Consider the following 12,500-nt stretch of genomic DNA (forward strand, 5'->3'; position numbering starts at 1 on the left):
GGACAAGAGCCAAGTGCACATTGCTTTTAGACAGAAATGCCCAGTTCCCTCCGGGGCAGTGTGACCAGGAGCACCCCTTTTCTACTACTACTTAGTTCTGAGAAGCACATATTAGTCAAGCCAACAATGGAGGTCAATGCAAATGGCTTTTGAAAAAGATGGTAGTATGCAAATGGCTTTTGAATGGTGAGTTTTGTTGGAATACCAGAAGCCTTGGGGAAAAGATTATTACAAAGTTAGGAGTAGTGATTTTTCATAGTAAAATGTTAAAACACATCCCTGTGGATCCTTCTCACTACTACCATCTTTTTTATCTTCACTTGTATCATATTTATGTGGTATTCATGAGAACGAGATAGTCTCCCAAGTTAATTTTCCTGATAAATGCAGCCTTATCTATATAACGCTTTGTCTTAGAAATTGATAAAACTACTATATTCTGCTTTTCTGCCTTCTTAAACAGCATATTTGGTGTCTTATAATCTTTTGTTCACCCATAATGAACAGTAATTTTTCTGGGCTGGAATACCATGGAACCCTCAGATGTGTTGGATATTTGGGTTGACTTGCTTTTTCAGTAAAAGCCCTAGGACTGCCAGATTTTGTGGCTCTAATAACAATTTTGTGGGACTTCCTGCCTGCCTGCCTGCCTGCCTGCCTTCCTTCCTTCCTTCCTTCCTTCCTCCCTTCCTCCCTTCTTCACCTGTGAAGCCATCTGATCCTGGACTTCTGTTTGTTGAGAAATATTTTATTATTGATTTTAATATTAATTTACTAGCAATTAGTCTGTTCATATATTCTCTTTCTTCCAGATTCATTATTGGAAGATTATACATTTCTAGGAATTTATCCATTTCTTCTAGGTTGTCCATTTTATTAGCATATAATTGTTTTTGATAGTCTCATGATTCTTTGTGTTTCTGCAGTGTCAGTTATAACATCTTCTTTTTCATTTCTGATTTTATTTGGGCCCTCTTTTTTTCTTGATGAGTCTGACTAGAGGTTTATCAATTTTGTTTATCTTTTCAAAGAACCAGGTCTGAGCCTCACTGATCTTGTTTATTGTTTTTTTAGTCTCTGTTTCATCTATTTCTGCTCTGATCTTTATGGTTTCTTTTCTTTACTAAGTTTGGATTTTTTGTTCTTTTTCTAGTTATTTGAGGTGTAAGATTAAGTTGTTTGAGATTTTTCTTATTTTTTGAGGTGAGCTTGTATTGCTACAAACTTCCTTCTTAGAACTGCTTTTGCTGTGTCTTATAGGTTTGGAAAGTTGAGTTTGGAAAGCATTTTTTTTTTTTATAATTATATGTTCATTTTAACCCTGTAACTAACACAGGAAGATAGTTATTTCATGAAAATTATCATTTAGGAAGATACCAAATACAGAAATGAGTCAAATAAAGATTATTATTAAAAGTTACATAGGTGGAACTTGAATATTACAGAAATCATGAAAGCCATACATGAAGCTTCTGAGACTTGGAAACAAGTAAATATTTACTTTTTAATAGCAAAGCTCAGATATGTGTTATTTAGATGAGGTGTTATTTCTGGGAAGAGAGAATCTGCAGCATTGTCTTGAGATTAGTGTGTTGATAATTCTGTTCTTCTTGAGAGGCCTTGCTGGATATGGAATGGGTAAGGTCACCCACAATCAGAGCTGGGTGTGGGGTGGGTAGACGATCCTTGTCCTTCTCTTTGTTAGCATCCATCATCAAGAATTGGGATAAAAAACATTCTTTGACAAACTAACACTGGGCATAGTAGTATTATCATCTGACTACCTTCTTCTCTAATTAATGGGGAACCACCCTTCTCTGTAGCTCCAGGAGAACACGTTCAAATTTGTGTCATCATAAATGTACATGACATGATCAATTTCCCCAAATTTATGAATAATAACTGCATATATTTCTCATCTCTATGTGCCCAGGATTCTTTCACCATGAGGTCCTTCCTGCAGGCAGTGGCACTCTGGGGAAAGAAGGCCCCTCCGCATAGCATCACTGCCATCATGATCACCGATGACCAGCAAATGATTGTGACAGGAAGTCAAGAGGGTCAGCTCTGTCTCTGGAATCTCTCAGCTGAACTAAAGGTTAGTGAACACTATGAATATTGAAGCAGATAGCACTCATAAAATAAACACAGCTTGCTTCTACCTGTAATGACAGTGGTAGTTTTACATGATTGTTAAAAAGATGCTGACCAAAGTAATAAGATGGTTTTACTTATTAGTCAGAAAAATGAAGTATAATGTGGTGGATCAAAATCATATTTGAAAATCATATTACAAATATTGCTAATCTTAGCTACCAGCTAAGTGTTATCATCCTTTAAGCTATGCTGAGTTTTACTATTTTATATCCTGAATTATATGTTTAAGTAACTGAACTACAGACATTTAAGTATAATTCTAAAAATTATGACTCATTGATCTAAACAAAGGGCATCCTTGAAAACCGCTATTAAGTAAACTAGTAATATCTTAATTATCTGGGTGTTTCTGTCAGTTTGGCCTTCTTGCTATTCTTTTAGTCTCTGCTTGCCTGTGATTTTTACAGGTCACATCAAAAAGCTCTAAATCCAATTTACTATTGTCCTCCTATTTCAGAACCTGACCTCACCTAGGATTTGGGCCATTGATTAGCAGTTAATTGTCCCTGTCCCAACTCATAAACATTTAACATATTGGAATAGATATTTGCTTAGCTCTAGTAGCCTCTAGACGCAATCTGAACACTTAAACTAATGATGTACTTAAAGTATACTGCCCTCATTAAGAAGCCTTTTAAAGATCAAAGACTATTTTTAGCCTTTAAAGTTTGCCACTTTAAAACCTAAATTAACAATTAATTGTAATTCTATTTTATAGTGTAATTAATTAACATCTCCCATCACTGAGCAGTTACACTATAGGACTGCCAAGAACTGCAAACAGACCAGCTCAGTTCGATGTTTATTAACACTCCTGAAAGAAGGACTGGGTATTATTGCAACGCCTAAGCTTTGAAATTGGCCCTCGCATTTATTTTCTCTTACAGTTTAAACTCAGAATCCTAGATGGCTTAAAGTGTCTTGCTACTCCTTTTAATGTCAAAGTTTAGTGTTTCCTGGCTGGAGTAGTTGCCTTGTGATATGTAGGTTGCTGTAAGCTTAAGAAATTTGGAATCCTAGCATCTGTGTATTTTTGCATATGTCCCTGGTATTTATTCAACCCTGCATTTACTGGGTGCATATTATAAGTTAGGCAGTATGCTAGATACCTGAGTTCAGACATGGATGACAGCACCAGGTGCTGGCTGCCTGACAGGTTGCAGTGCAGTGAGGAAGGACATAGGCTAATGATTGCTAATGCAGTTATGCTATAATTCAGGGTGCTCTTTGCTGGGGTCAGTCTGTACTTCATCTTCAGTGGGAATAGCTATTTTGGGCTTTCTTAGGAGCAAGTATTTTGCTTGGGGTTAGAGCAATAGGGAGGGAGATACTACTGGCATCCAGTGGGCAGAGGCCAGGGATGCTGTAAACATCTGCACTTGGAAGCCCTCAGACAACAATAAAAAATTTATTTGATCCAAAATACTAATAGCCATTGATATTGAGTGATCCACCATTAGAAGTATGGGATAGGAATGGGAATCAGATTGACAGGGGTGGAAGAAACAAAGAGAATCACTGAAGAGACTTAAGTAGAAGATTGAATTAGCTTTATGTTTTGGAAATTCACTGTGAGAATGTTGTGAAAAAGTGAATAAGACAAATAAGATATTGATTACTAGGTATGTGAGATTTTTCACAGGAGAGTTTTCCTTGGGATTTTCTATGAGTAATCATAGGGCCAGAAAGAATGAACATCTTTCTTATTTTTCCCTTGAATCTTGCCCCTACATAACAATGGGTCACCTATCAGCAGGGAAGGTTCTATCTAGGCTTTTCAAAAATCTGGGCATTTTTGAGTTCTCAGCATATCCTCTTGCTGTCTATAAGACAGTCAAGTGAGTAGACCATTACTGATATTTTAAGGCTTAATAGTTTAATTTTATTTTTATTTTAAAAATGAATGTATAAAGGAATAATCTGGTTGGGGGAAAAAGCTAGGCCTTGAGGACATTGAAGATTATAAGCAAGGTTATGACCATGTGGTTGACCTAGTGGCTGTAGGGCAGCTTGGGGTCAATGGCATATCAGAGAAAGATACCAAGAAGAGGAGAAGGACACTGGAGGGAAGTGAGGTATAAAGTGAACCAGGAGCTATTTATTTCCTCTTTGTACTAAATTTGGAAAGCCTCTTCACCTCTCCAAAAGAGCTTAGGTAAGAGAATACATCACATTCTGTGGTCTTAAACAGTCACTCACCACCAAGTACAAAAACAAACCTAAGGACACTCACTTAGGCAGTCATTAAACAAACAGATGCTCTTTGTTCTAGGCACAGATTCGTCCTTCAAGTTTCTCCTTCAAAAGTCTAGTTAGGAAAAAGATGCATAATTAGGAAGTTGTAAAGCAGAAGGTACACACTGTCTCTATGAATTTATTTTCTCTTTTTTGGTCGCCCTGTAGCATATGGAGTTTCCCGGCCAGGGATCAAATCCAAGCCAGAATTGTCCCCTAGGCCACAGCTGAGGCAATGCCAGATCTTTAATCCACTGTACCAGGCCAGTGATCAAACCTATGTCCCTGTTGCTACAGAGACACCATCATCCTGTTGAGCCACAGTGGGAATTCTTGTCTCTATGAATCTGACTACTCTATGTATCTTATATAGGTAGAATGATACAGCATTTATCCTTTTACAACTGGCTTATTTCACTTAACACAGTGTCCTCCTATATTCTGTGGGATGTATCAGAATGTCCTTTCATTTTAAAGCCAACAACATTTCATTGTTTGTATAAACCACATTTTGTTTATTGATTCCTCGATGTACAGTTGGGTTGCTTCCACCTTTTGAGTACTGTGAATGATGCTGCCGTGAACCTGGGTGTACAAATATATGTTTGTATCTCTGCTTTCACTTCTTTGGGCTGTACCTAAAAGTAGAACTGCTGGATTATATGGTAGTTCTATTTTGACATTTTTGAGGAATTGTCAAACTGTTTTCTAAAGCAGGTGCAAGCATTCTGATTTTTCAACATCTTTACCAACACATGTTATTTTCTGTTGCTGTTGTTTTTCTAATAGCCATCCTAATCATTGTGAAGTGTGCTTTTTTAATTCTGTGAATTTTATTACATTTATAGTTGTACGACGATCATCACAACCCAATTCTATAGCATTTCCATCCCCAAACCCCAGCCCATATCCCCACCTCAACCTGTCTCCTTTGGAAACCATAAGTTTTTCAAAGTCTGTGAGTCATTAGCTGTTATGCAAAGAAGTTCATTGTGTCCGTTTTTAGATTCCAGATGTAAGTGATAGCATATGACGTTGGTATCTCACTGTCTGACTAACTTCACTTAGCATGATAATTTCTAGGTCCATCCATGTGGCTGCAAATGCCATTATTTCTTTCCTTTTAATGGCTGGTGAAGTGTGCTTTTGAAAGGAAAGGACTTTCTGAGGGTGATGCCTGAGCTGAGTTCTAAAAGATGCACCAGAAATGAACAGGAAAAGCAGGTGGGAGGAGATTACAGACAGAATGATAAATGTGTTTGTAGAAGGCAGGACTATTTTGCCTTCACGGAACTGGTGTGAGTAGTTCCAGCAGATCTGGAACATAAAGGGTAAATTAGAGGTGACAAGCAGACTCATCTGAAAAGGATAGAGCAGACTCAGTGTGGAATCTGACATGCTGAGGGGTTTAGATTTTTTTTTTTTATTAGCAAGAGCTAACACCACATGCTAATTAAAAGCAGTGGAAATATTAAGGGATTTTGAGAATGTCTCATGCAAGGAGATGACATAATACTATTTTATTATATTTGTGATTTAGAATATCATTTGGTATTAAGGGCATACTGAAGAGAGAGGGAGATGAGATAAGGGACAGGTACTAGGGGCAGGAGGCCTCTACAGCAATGTAGTAAAGGAGGGTTTTGACTATGAACCAAGTCAGTGGCAACAGTAATGAAGAGGAGATGAAACCTGGAATGATGTTAAGAAGACAGAATGGAGAGAACTGAGTAACCAACTGGATGTAGGGTTAAGGAGCAAAAGCAATCAAAGATACTTTCCAGATTTGGGGTTTAGGTGATGGGTAGGACTGATGGAATGATGGTATCATGTTTTTGTATAAGGAATAGAGAGGACTAGAGAATAGGAATAGGGAGAGAAAGGTGATTTAGGGTCCTTAGATCTTAGAGTATCTAAGCATTCAGTAGGGGATTGAGTACACATCTGAGCCTTCCCCTGTCCACGGAAGGTGGCCTGGCAGGGTGCAGGGGAGCTGGAGAATAAGTGTCTCCCTGTCCCCATCTGCTCAGTTCATGTCTTGGCTATGCATTCTACTTCCATGCTCAGGGTCTGGCTCCCAAAATCTCTAGTTACCCAGAACTTTGTGAGGTCTTCTTCAAGTCCCATGAGAGAAACCTCCTCACTTGGGGTTTCTGGTATTGCTTGCTTGCATTTGTCATACCTTTGAATATAGAAAAAGGTGAGCTCTGAACATCCTCTCAGATAGAGTCTCTTAGTTTTGGTATGTTCTATTTTTCTTTCTGTATAATACTCAGAAGGAAACACAACAATGGCAAAATGAAGAATAGCAATGTTGAGTAGAAAAAAAGAATAGAGATCTTGGTCAGATTCTAGCTCTGATACTTACCAGCTCTTTGGAATGGGGCAAATGACCTCTATTCTTTGAGCCCAATTTCCTTAACTGTGAAGTGAGGATTAAACCCTGTTCATAGTTGCACCAGTGTTGGAATATAGTATATTCTCATTAGGTTGTATGTTCTTTTCCCTTTTCTCTTTGTGCAATTAGAAGTGCCTGGGGTGGGAGTGAGGGGAACCAATGCTTCATAGAGCTGGAGTACTTGAAGAGAAGTAAAGGATTTCATCATAGCAGTGACTAAGTGTGATTGTAGAACTTTGTATTATTCTTCACAACAGAATGTGTGATTAACTGTGAAAAAGAATTAGGAGTTTATAGTGAATTGTCACAGCTTATTCAGCTACATGTGGAGATTTAGTAGCAGAATGAGGACTTCATGAAAGGCACTAGTGTCTCATTCTGATGTTTTGTCCATAGTAGATTTTCTCTGGAGGAAGAATGTCCTTGATTTGCCTTGATTTATTGAATAATTTGGCCTGTAATGTATAGGAAAGGGGTTAAATTAATAGAGGTATGCACTGTCAATTGTGATGATGAGGAAAGGTCGTATGTTGTTTTCTGAGATGTAACCTTTTGTATTTCCCAGGAAGAAAGTAGAGAACTTGGGTTATGATTATAGCCAACTACAAAACCCTCTTTGTAGCACTAGAAATATAGGCTTATAGTCTGATGATAGATCTTTTAGAAAAATATTTCTGATTAGGATAGAAATAAGATAAAGGCAGAGCACTATTATGCTATGAAATAACTTGTTCTTATTGATATGGTTGGGTTATGAGGAATAGACTTCCTTCACACATGAGATAATGGAAGAATTAGTCTTTGGTATCATTTTAAAAATTCACTTGTAGGATAAAAAATGGCATTTTAAATAATAGCCTAGTTAAATTTTTACTTTTAATGTAGAAAAGTTATTTTTATTTATTTAATTTTTTACTATTTCTGAGTCAGGAATTCAAATAAGGTATTATAATGTTTATAGAAAGGGCAGTATTTTCTTTGCATTATTTTGTAAACTCATTTCTGAATTCTGAAATTTGCACATTAATATGCTACAATCATTTGAGACACATTTTATGCATAGTAAATATCAACACTGATTTATTTGTATTCAAAACCTAGACGTTATAAAAACAGATCTTGCAATCATCTAGGTTTCATAATGGATACAAAACTAAAAACAAACAAAAAATGTGTATAACATAGTTCCTCTATTTAGAAGTTTTTTATTCTGGGGATTTTGATATGTATATATCAGTTTTCCTGAAAATTGTGTATAGCAAAAACATAATGTAATAGCATTTCCTAATCAGAATTATGAATGTTTATATAATGTCATGTTTATATTCTTCAACTAAAAAGTTTACAGCTGTTTAAAAGCTTGCCCTCATCTTTTTCAGATTTCAGCAAAAGAACTTCTTTTTGGTCATTCAGCTTCGGTAACATGTTTGGCAAGAGCAAGAGACTTCTCTAAACAGCCATTCATTGTTAGTGCTGCTGAAAATGGGTACGTAAAATGTGTGGAACTTTGTTCCATCTCCATTCTTTCTCCCTTTTAAAAAACTTTGATGGTGTACAAAATTCTAAGTCTGAAGGAATCAATTAGTGATTAACATGTTCCTTTTACATATAAGAAAAGCTAGATTTTGAATGGTTGAATAATTTGTGTGACAGTCCCAAGGAAAGTAATCAGGACTCTGACTCCCAGTCTTTAAACATCCCACCATGTGTATCAGGCCTTGTGGAAGCAGCACGGTGTCAAAGATGCTGGCAAGTGCCACCTATTATAGAATTGAAAATGGAAAAGTCTGGGCACTTGTCTTTTTTCATGTAGTAACTCTGAGCTATTAATCAAACCCATGCAAAGGCTTCATAGTTTTGTAAAACAATTCAGTAGTTACAATCTTCATGTTGTACACTTGTCTGCTATCATTTTTAAACAGAGGAGAAGGCTCAATTGTGAGTGGAATGTGGGAGTGAGAAGGGGAAGGCACATGATGATTTGGGTGTAGTTTCATGGAAGGAGGTTTGTTCCAATGAAGTAGACTTAGCTGTAGGAAAAAGCCCCACTGATGGAAGAGCTACTATAAACTACTCTGCTATGGGATATTTACCAAAGTGTACTTAGGAATGCGGAATCCATTCAGCATGTGTTTGTGAATGAGGGATTGGGTTGCTGGTTGAAACAAGAGAGTCCCCTCCTTTTTTGATTTTAACCCAAGGAGAAATTATCTGGCTTTGAATTCTGAGATCCAGAAGAATAATGAAAAATCAAGTGTCCAACTTGTAGAAACTGAATAGTTTAATAGAATGGCTAGGGGAAGAGACATCAAAGAGACATCTATTTTCACAGCTTATAGCAAAACCATAAGTGCTATTCTTAGAAGACTGAACTTTGGATGAGGCTAAAACAAAGAATTGCCTAGCTTTCATACACTAGGGCTGCCACAAAGCCTGCTCGACAGGCTGAGATATTTATTTCTAATCTAGAGGATTTGGGGGATGGTGAATTTTTCTGAGGCTACTTGCAGAGTTGAGAAAATTAATAGCTAAGGGAGAAATAGTTCTGAAAAGTATAACTCAGTTCCACCTTGAGGTTTTTGTCCATAGTGGTCTAGCTCCATACCAAGAAACCAGGGTTAATGGACATATTCTTGATGATAGATGAATTCAGCTGCATAAGTCCTGTAAATATGATTGTTAAAGAGCCAGCGAGTCTGGTAGGTCTTCCTTTTCCAAGATAATTTGAATTTTCTAGAACTCTTTCTGGGGTCTGACACTTAGCTACATCTGTGAGATTCTTCTTGGGCAGTACCTACACTTTACTTAGAAAAGATTAAATCAGTCTGCTGGAATTTATTAAAATTATTAGGCTTGGATTGTTTTACCAAAAATAACAATTTTTTTTTTTAACCTTGGAAGAGTCCCAGGAAGTGACCATGGATTTAGCATTTCTCCTTTCAAGATGATCAGATTCCTGTGGATCGTGACTTGCTTCCTGACTCAGTTTTTCATTTTTTTTTTTTCTCTGAAGTATTACTTATACCTAGGCATAAATCCTAAGATTTATTCAGGGATCCCCGTGAACAAATGATAAATGAAAGGAAAGGAACATTTGGAACCTGATGTTGAAATGATGGAATGCTAAAGAAAAAGAGAAGATCCTGAAAGGAGTCATTAAGAAAAAGCAGATTACTTATAAAGGAATGTTGATTAAACATAGTAGTGAAATATTTTCAAAATTTGAGAGAAAATATCTGTCAACTTAGAATTGCATCTCTAGCAAAAAACATCTTTAAAAAATGAGGGCAAAATAGTGACATTTAAGCAAAGTTCCTAGTGTTCACTGACAAAACATCCTCTCTATAAGTAATGAAATTCTAAATTATATTTTTCAGTAAGAACAATGATTTCAGAAGGAAGATATGGTGGAAGACGGAATATTTAATACAACCCAGCACATTTTCAGAAAATTTAAATAAGTATAGATTGTATTACAATAATGTTTTCATTTTTATCTAAATTTTTTGTTTTTCTTTTTACAGCTGCACTTGGGGCATATGGAAGTTCCTGTAGTTCCTGGTCCAGGGGTTGAATTGGAGCTACAGCTGTTGGCCTATGCCACAGGCACAGTGGCACCAGATCCTAGCCGCATCTGTGACCTACGCCACAGCTTGCAGCAATGCCAGATCCTTGACCCAAGAAGGGAGGCTAGGGATCAAACCTGCATCCTCACAGAGACGACACTGGGTCCTTAACGCACTGAGCCACAACAGGAACTCCTACAATAATGTTTTTATATACCTCCTATCCTCCTCTCCCCCATGCACACACAATCCTAATCAATAACTGGATATAATAAGTGTAATGTTAAGATTCCAGGTGGGTAAAGATGCTGATTAACTTTAGACTTTAAGCTAGATATATATGTTGACATTTCCAGGGTAGTTGCTAAAAGAACAGAAAAAAAGAAATAAAATAAATAGAATATATAACTTCCAATTTAGAGAAGAAAAAATGTTGTTTAATCCAGAGGGGACAAAAATAAATGAGATAAGTAGAAAGCACTTAAGACAGTAGAAATAAATCTGAATAAACTAGTTATCTCAATTTTCAGTAAAAGGACTAAGCCCGTCAGCTAAATTATAGAGATTGTCAGACAATTTAAAAAAATAAGAACAGCATAAAAATATATAACATTTAAAAATGGAACAAGATTTAGCAGGTAAATACTAATGAAAATAATCTTGATACAGCTGTATTGGTATATTAACAAATACTTATTAATAACACTTCCAACCACTAGCAAGAGATGAAATTAGAGATAGGCAGGCAGGCACCCAGCCTTAGAGTCTTCTATAACAATGTTCCTTAAACCTGACCCTGCATCAGGACCACTTTCAGAGCTTGTTTGAACACAGATACCTGGGCCCAATTCCCAGGGCTATAGGTTCAGTAGGTCTGGGCTGAGGTTCAAGAAGTTGTTATTTCTAACATGTTCCTGGACCATGCTGATGTCTCAGAGGAATATATTTGAAATAGTGGGTACCCTACATTTGGGCAGCAAGAGAAAATGTGAGATTGCATCTAATTGCTAGTTGTACATGGAACTCTAGAGTCTGGTGAATAGGTCTGCCCTTTCAACACCATATGGGTGGTACCTGGAACCATGGGAGTAGATAACTCACCTAGAGAGTATGAAATTTGAGAATGTAAGAAAGCCTAAGACACAAATCTAAGGAAAACCAATATTTAAGAAATAATCATAAGATCCAAATTGGAAGAGAAGAGGTAAAACTGTCACTGTATGCAGATGACATGATACCATATACAGAAAACCCTAAGGACTCAACCCAAAAACCACTTGAACTGATCAGCAAATTCAGCAAAGTAGCAGAATCTAAGGTTAACATTCAGAAATCAGTTGCATTTCTGTATACTAACAATAAAATACTAGAATATAGAAATACAATACCCTTTACAGTTGTACCCCAAAAAATCAAATACCTGGGAATACACCTGACCAAGGAGGTAAGGGACTTATATGCTGAGAACTATAAAACATTAATCGAGGAAATTAAAGAAGATATAAAGAAATGGGTTGGAAGAATTAATATTATAAAAATGGCCATACCACCCAAAGCAATCTACAGATTCAGTGCAATACCTATCAAATTACCCATGACATTTTTCACAGGACTAGAACAAACAATCCAACAATTTATATGGAATGACAAAAGGCCCAGAATTGCCAAAGCAATTCTGACAAACAAAAACCAAGCAGGAGGCATAACTCTCCCAGACTTCAGGTAATGTTACAAAGCCACAGTCATCAAGACAGTGTGGTACTGGTACCAAAACAGAAAGACAGACCAAAGGAACAGAATAGAGAAATAAGAAATAAACCCAGATACCTACGGTCAATTAATCTTTGACAAAGGAGGCAAGAACATAAAATGGGAAAAAGACAGTCTTTTCAGTAAGTGGTGCTAGGAAACCTGGACAGCTGCATACAAATCAATGAAACTAGAACACACCCTCACACCATGCACAAAAATAAAGTCAAAATGGCTGAAAGACTTAAATATAAGAGAAGATAACATCAAACCCCTGGGAAGAGAACATAGGCAGAACATTCTCTGATATCAACCTGACAAATGTTTTCTCATGTCAGTCTCCCAAAACAACAGAAATAAAAGCAAAAATAAACTAATGGGACCTCATCAAACTG

General features: G+C 36.7%; 2 protein-coding genes across 9 annotated transcripts in view; one reads left to right on the forward strand and one right to left on the reverse strand.

Annotated features, from left to right (window-relative positions):
• Positions 1-12,500, reverse strand: part of LOC110261071 (uncharacterized) — an 856,894-nt gene that overhangs the window by 128,028 nt on the left and 716,366 nt on the right. The gene's annotated exons all lie outside the window — the stretch shown is intronic.
• WDR72 (WD repeat domain 72) overlaps positions 1-12,500 on the forward strand; it is a 215,829-nt gene that overhangs the window by 18,393 nt on the left and 184,936 nt on the right. For all 8 annotated transcript variants that reach the window (XM_013992975.3, XM_084969784.1, XM_021095093.2 and 5 more), the window contains exons 2-3: positions 1,934-2,098; positions 8,170-8,276. In XM_013992975.3, coding sequence (XP_013848429.3) covers positions 1,946-2,098; positions 8,170-8,276 — 260 coding nt within the window. In that variant the 5' untranslated portion in view covers positions 1,934-1,945. The remainder of the gene's footprint in view (positions 1-1,933; positions 2,099-8,169; positions 8,277-12,500) is intronic.

Source organism: Sus scrofa, chromosome 1 (assembly GCF_054392235.1).
Source record: "Sus scrofa isolate SSC_HxYL_T2T_F1_AM1 chromosome 1, Sscrofa_HxYL_maternal_Yorkshire_Landrace_v2.0, whole genome shotgun sequence".
NCBI lineage: Eukaryota > Metazoa > Chordata > Mammalia > Artiodactyla > Suidae > Sus > Sus scrofa.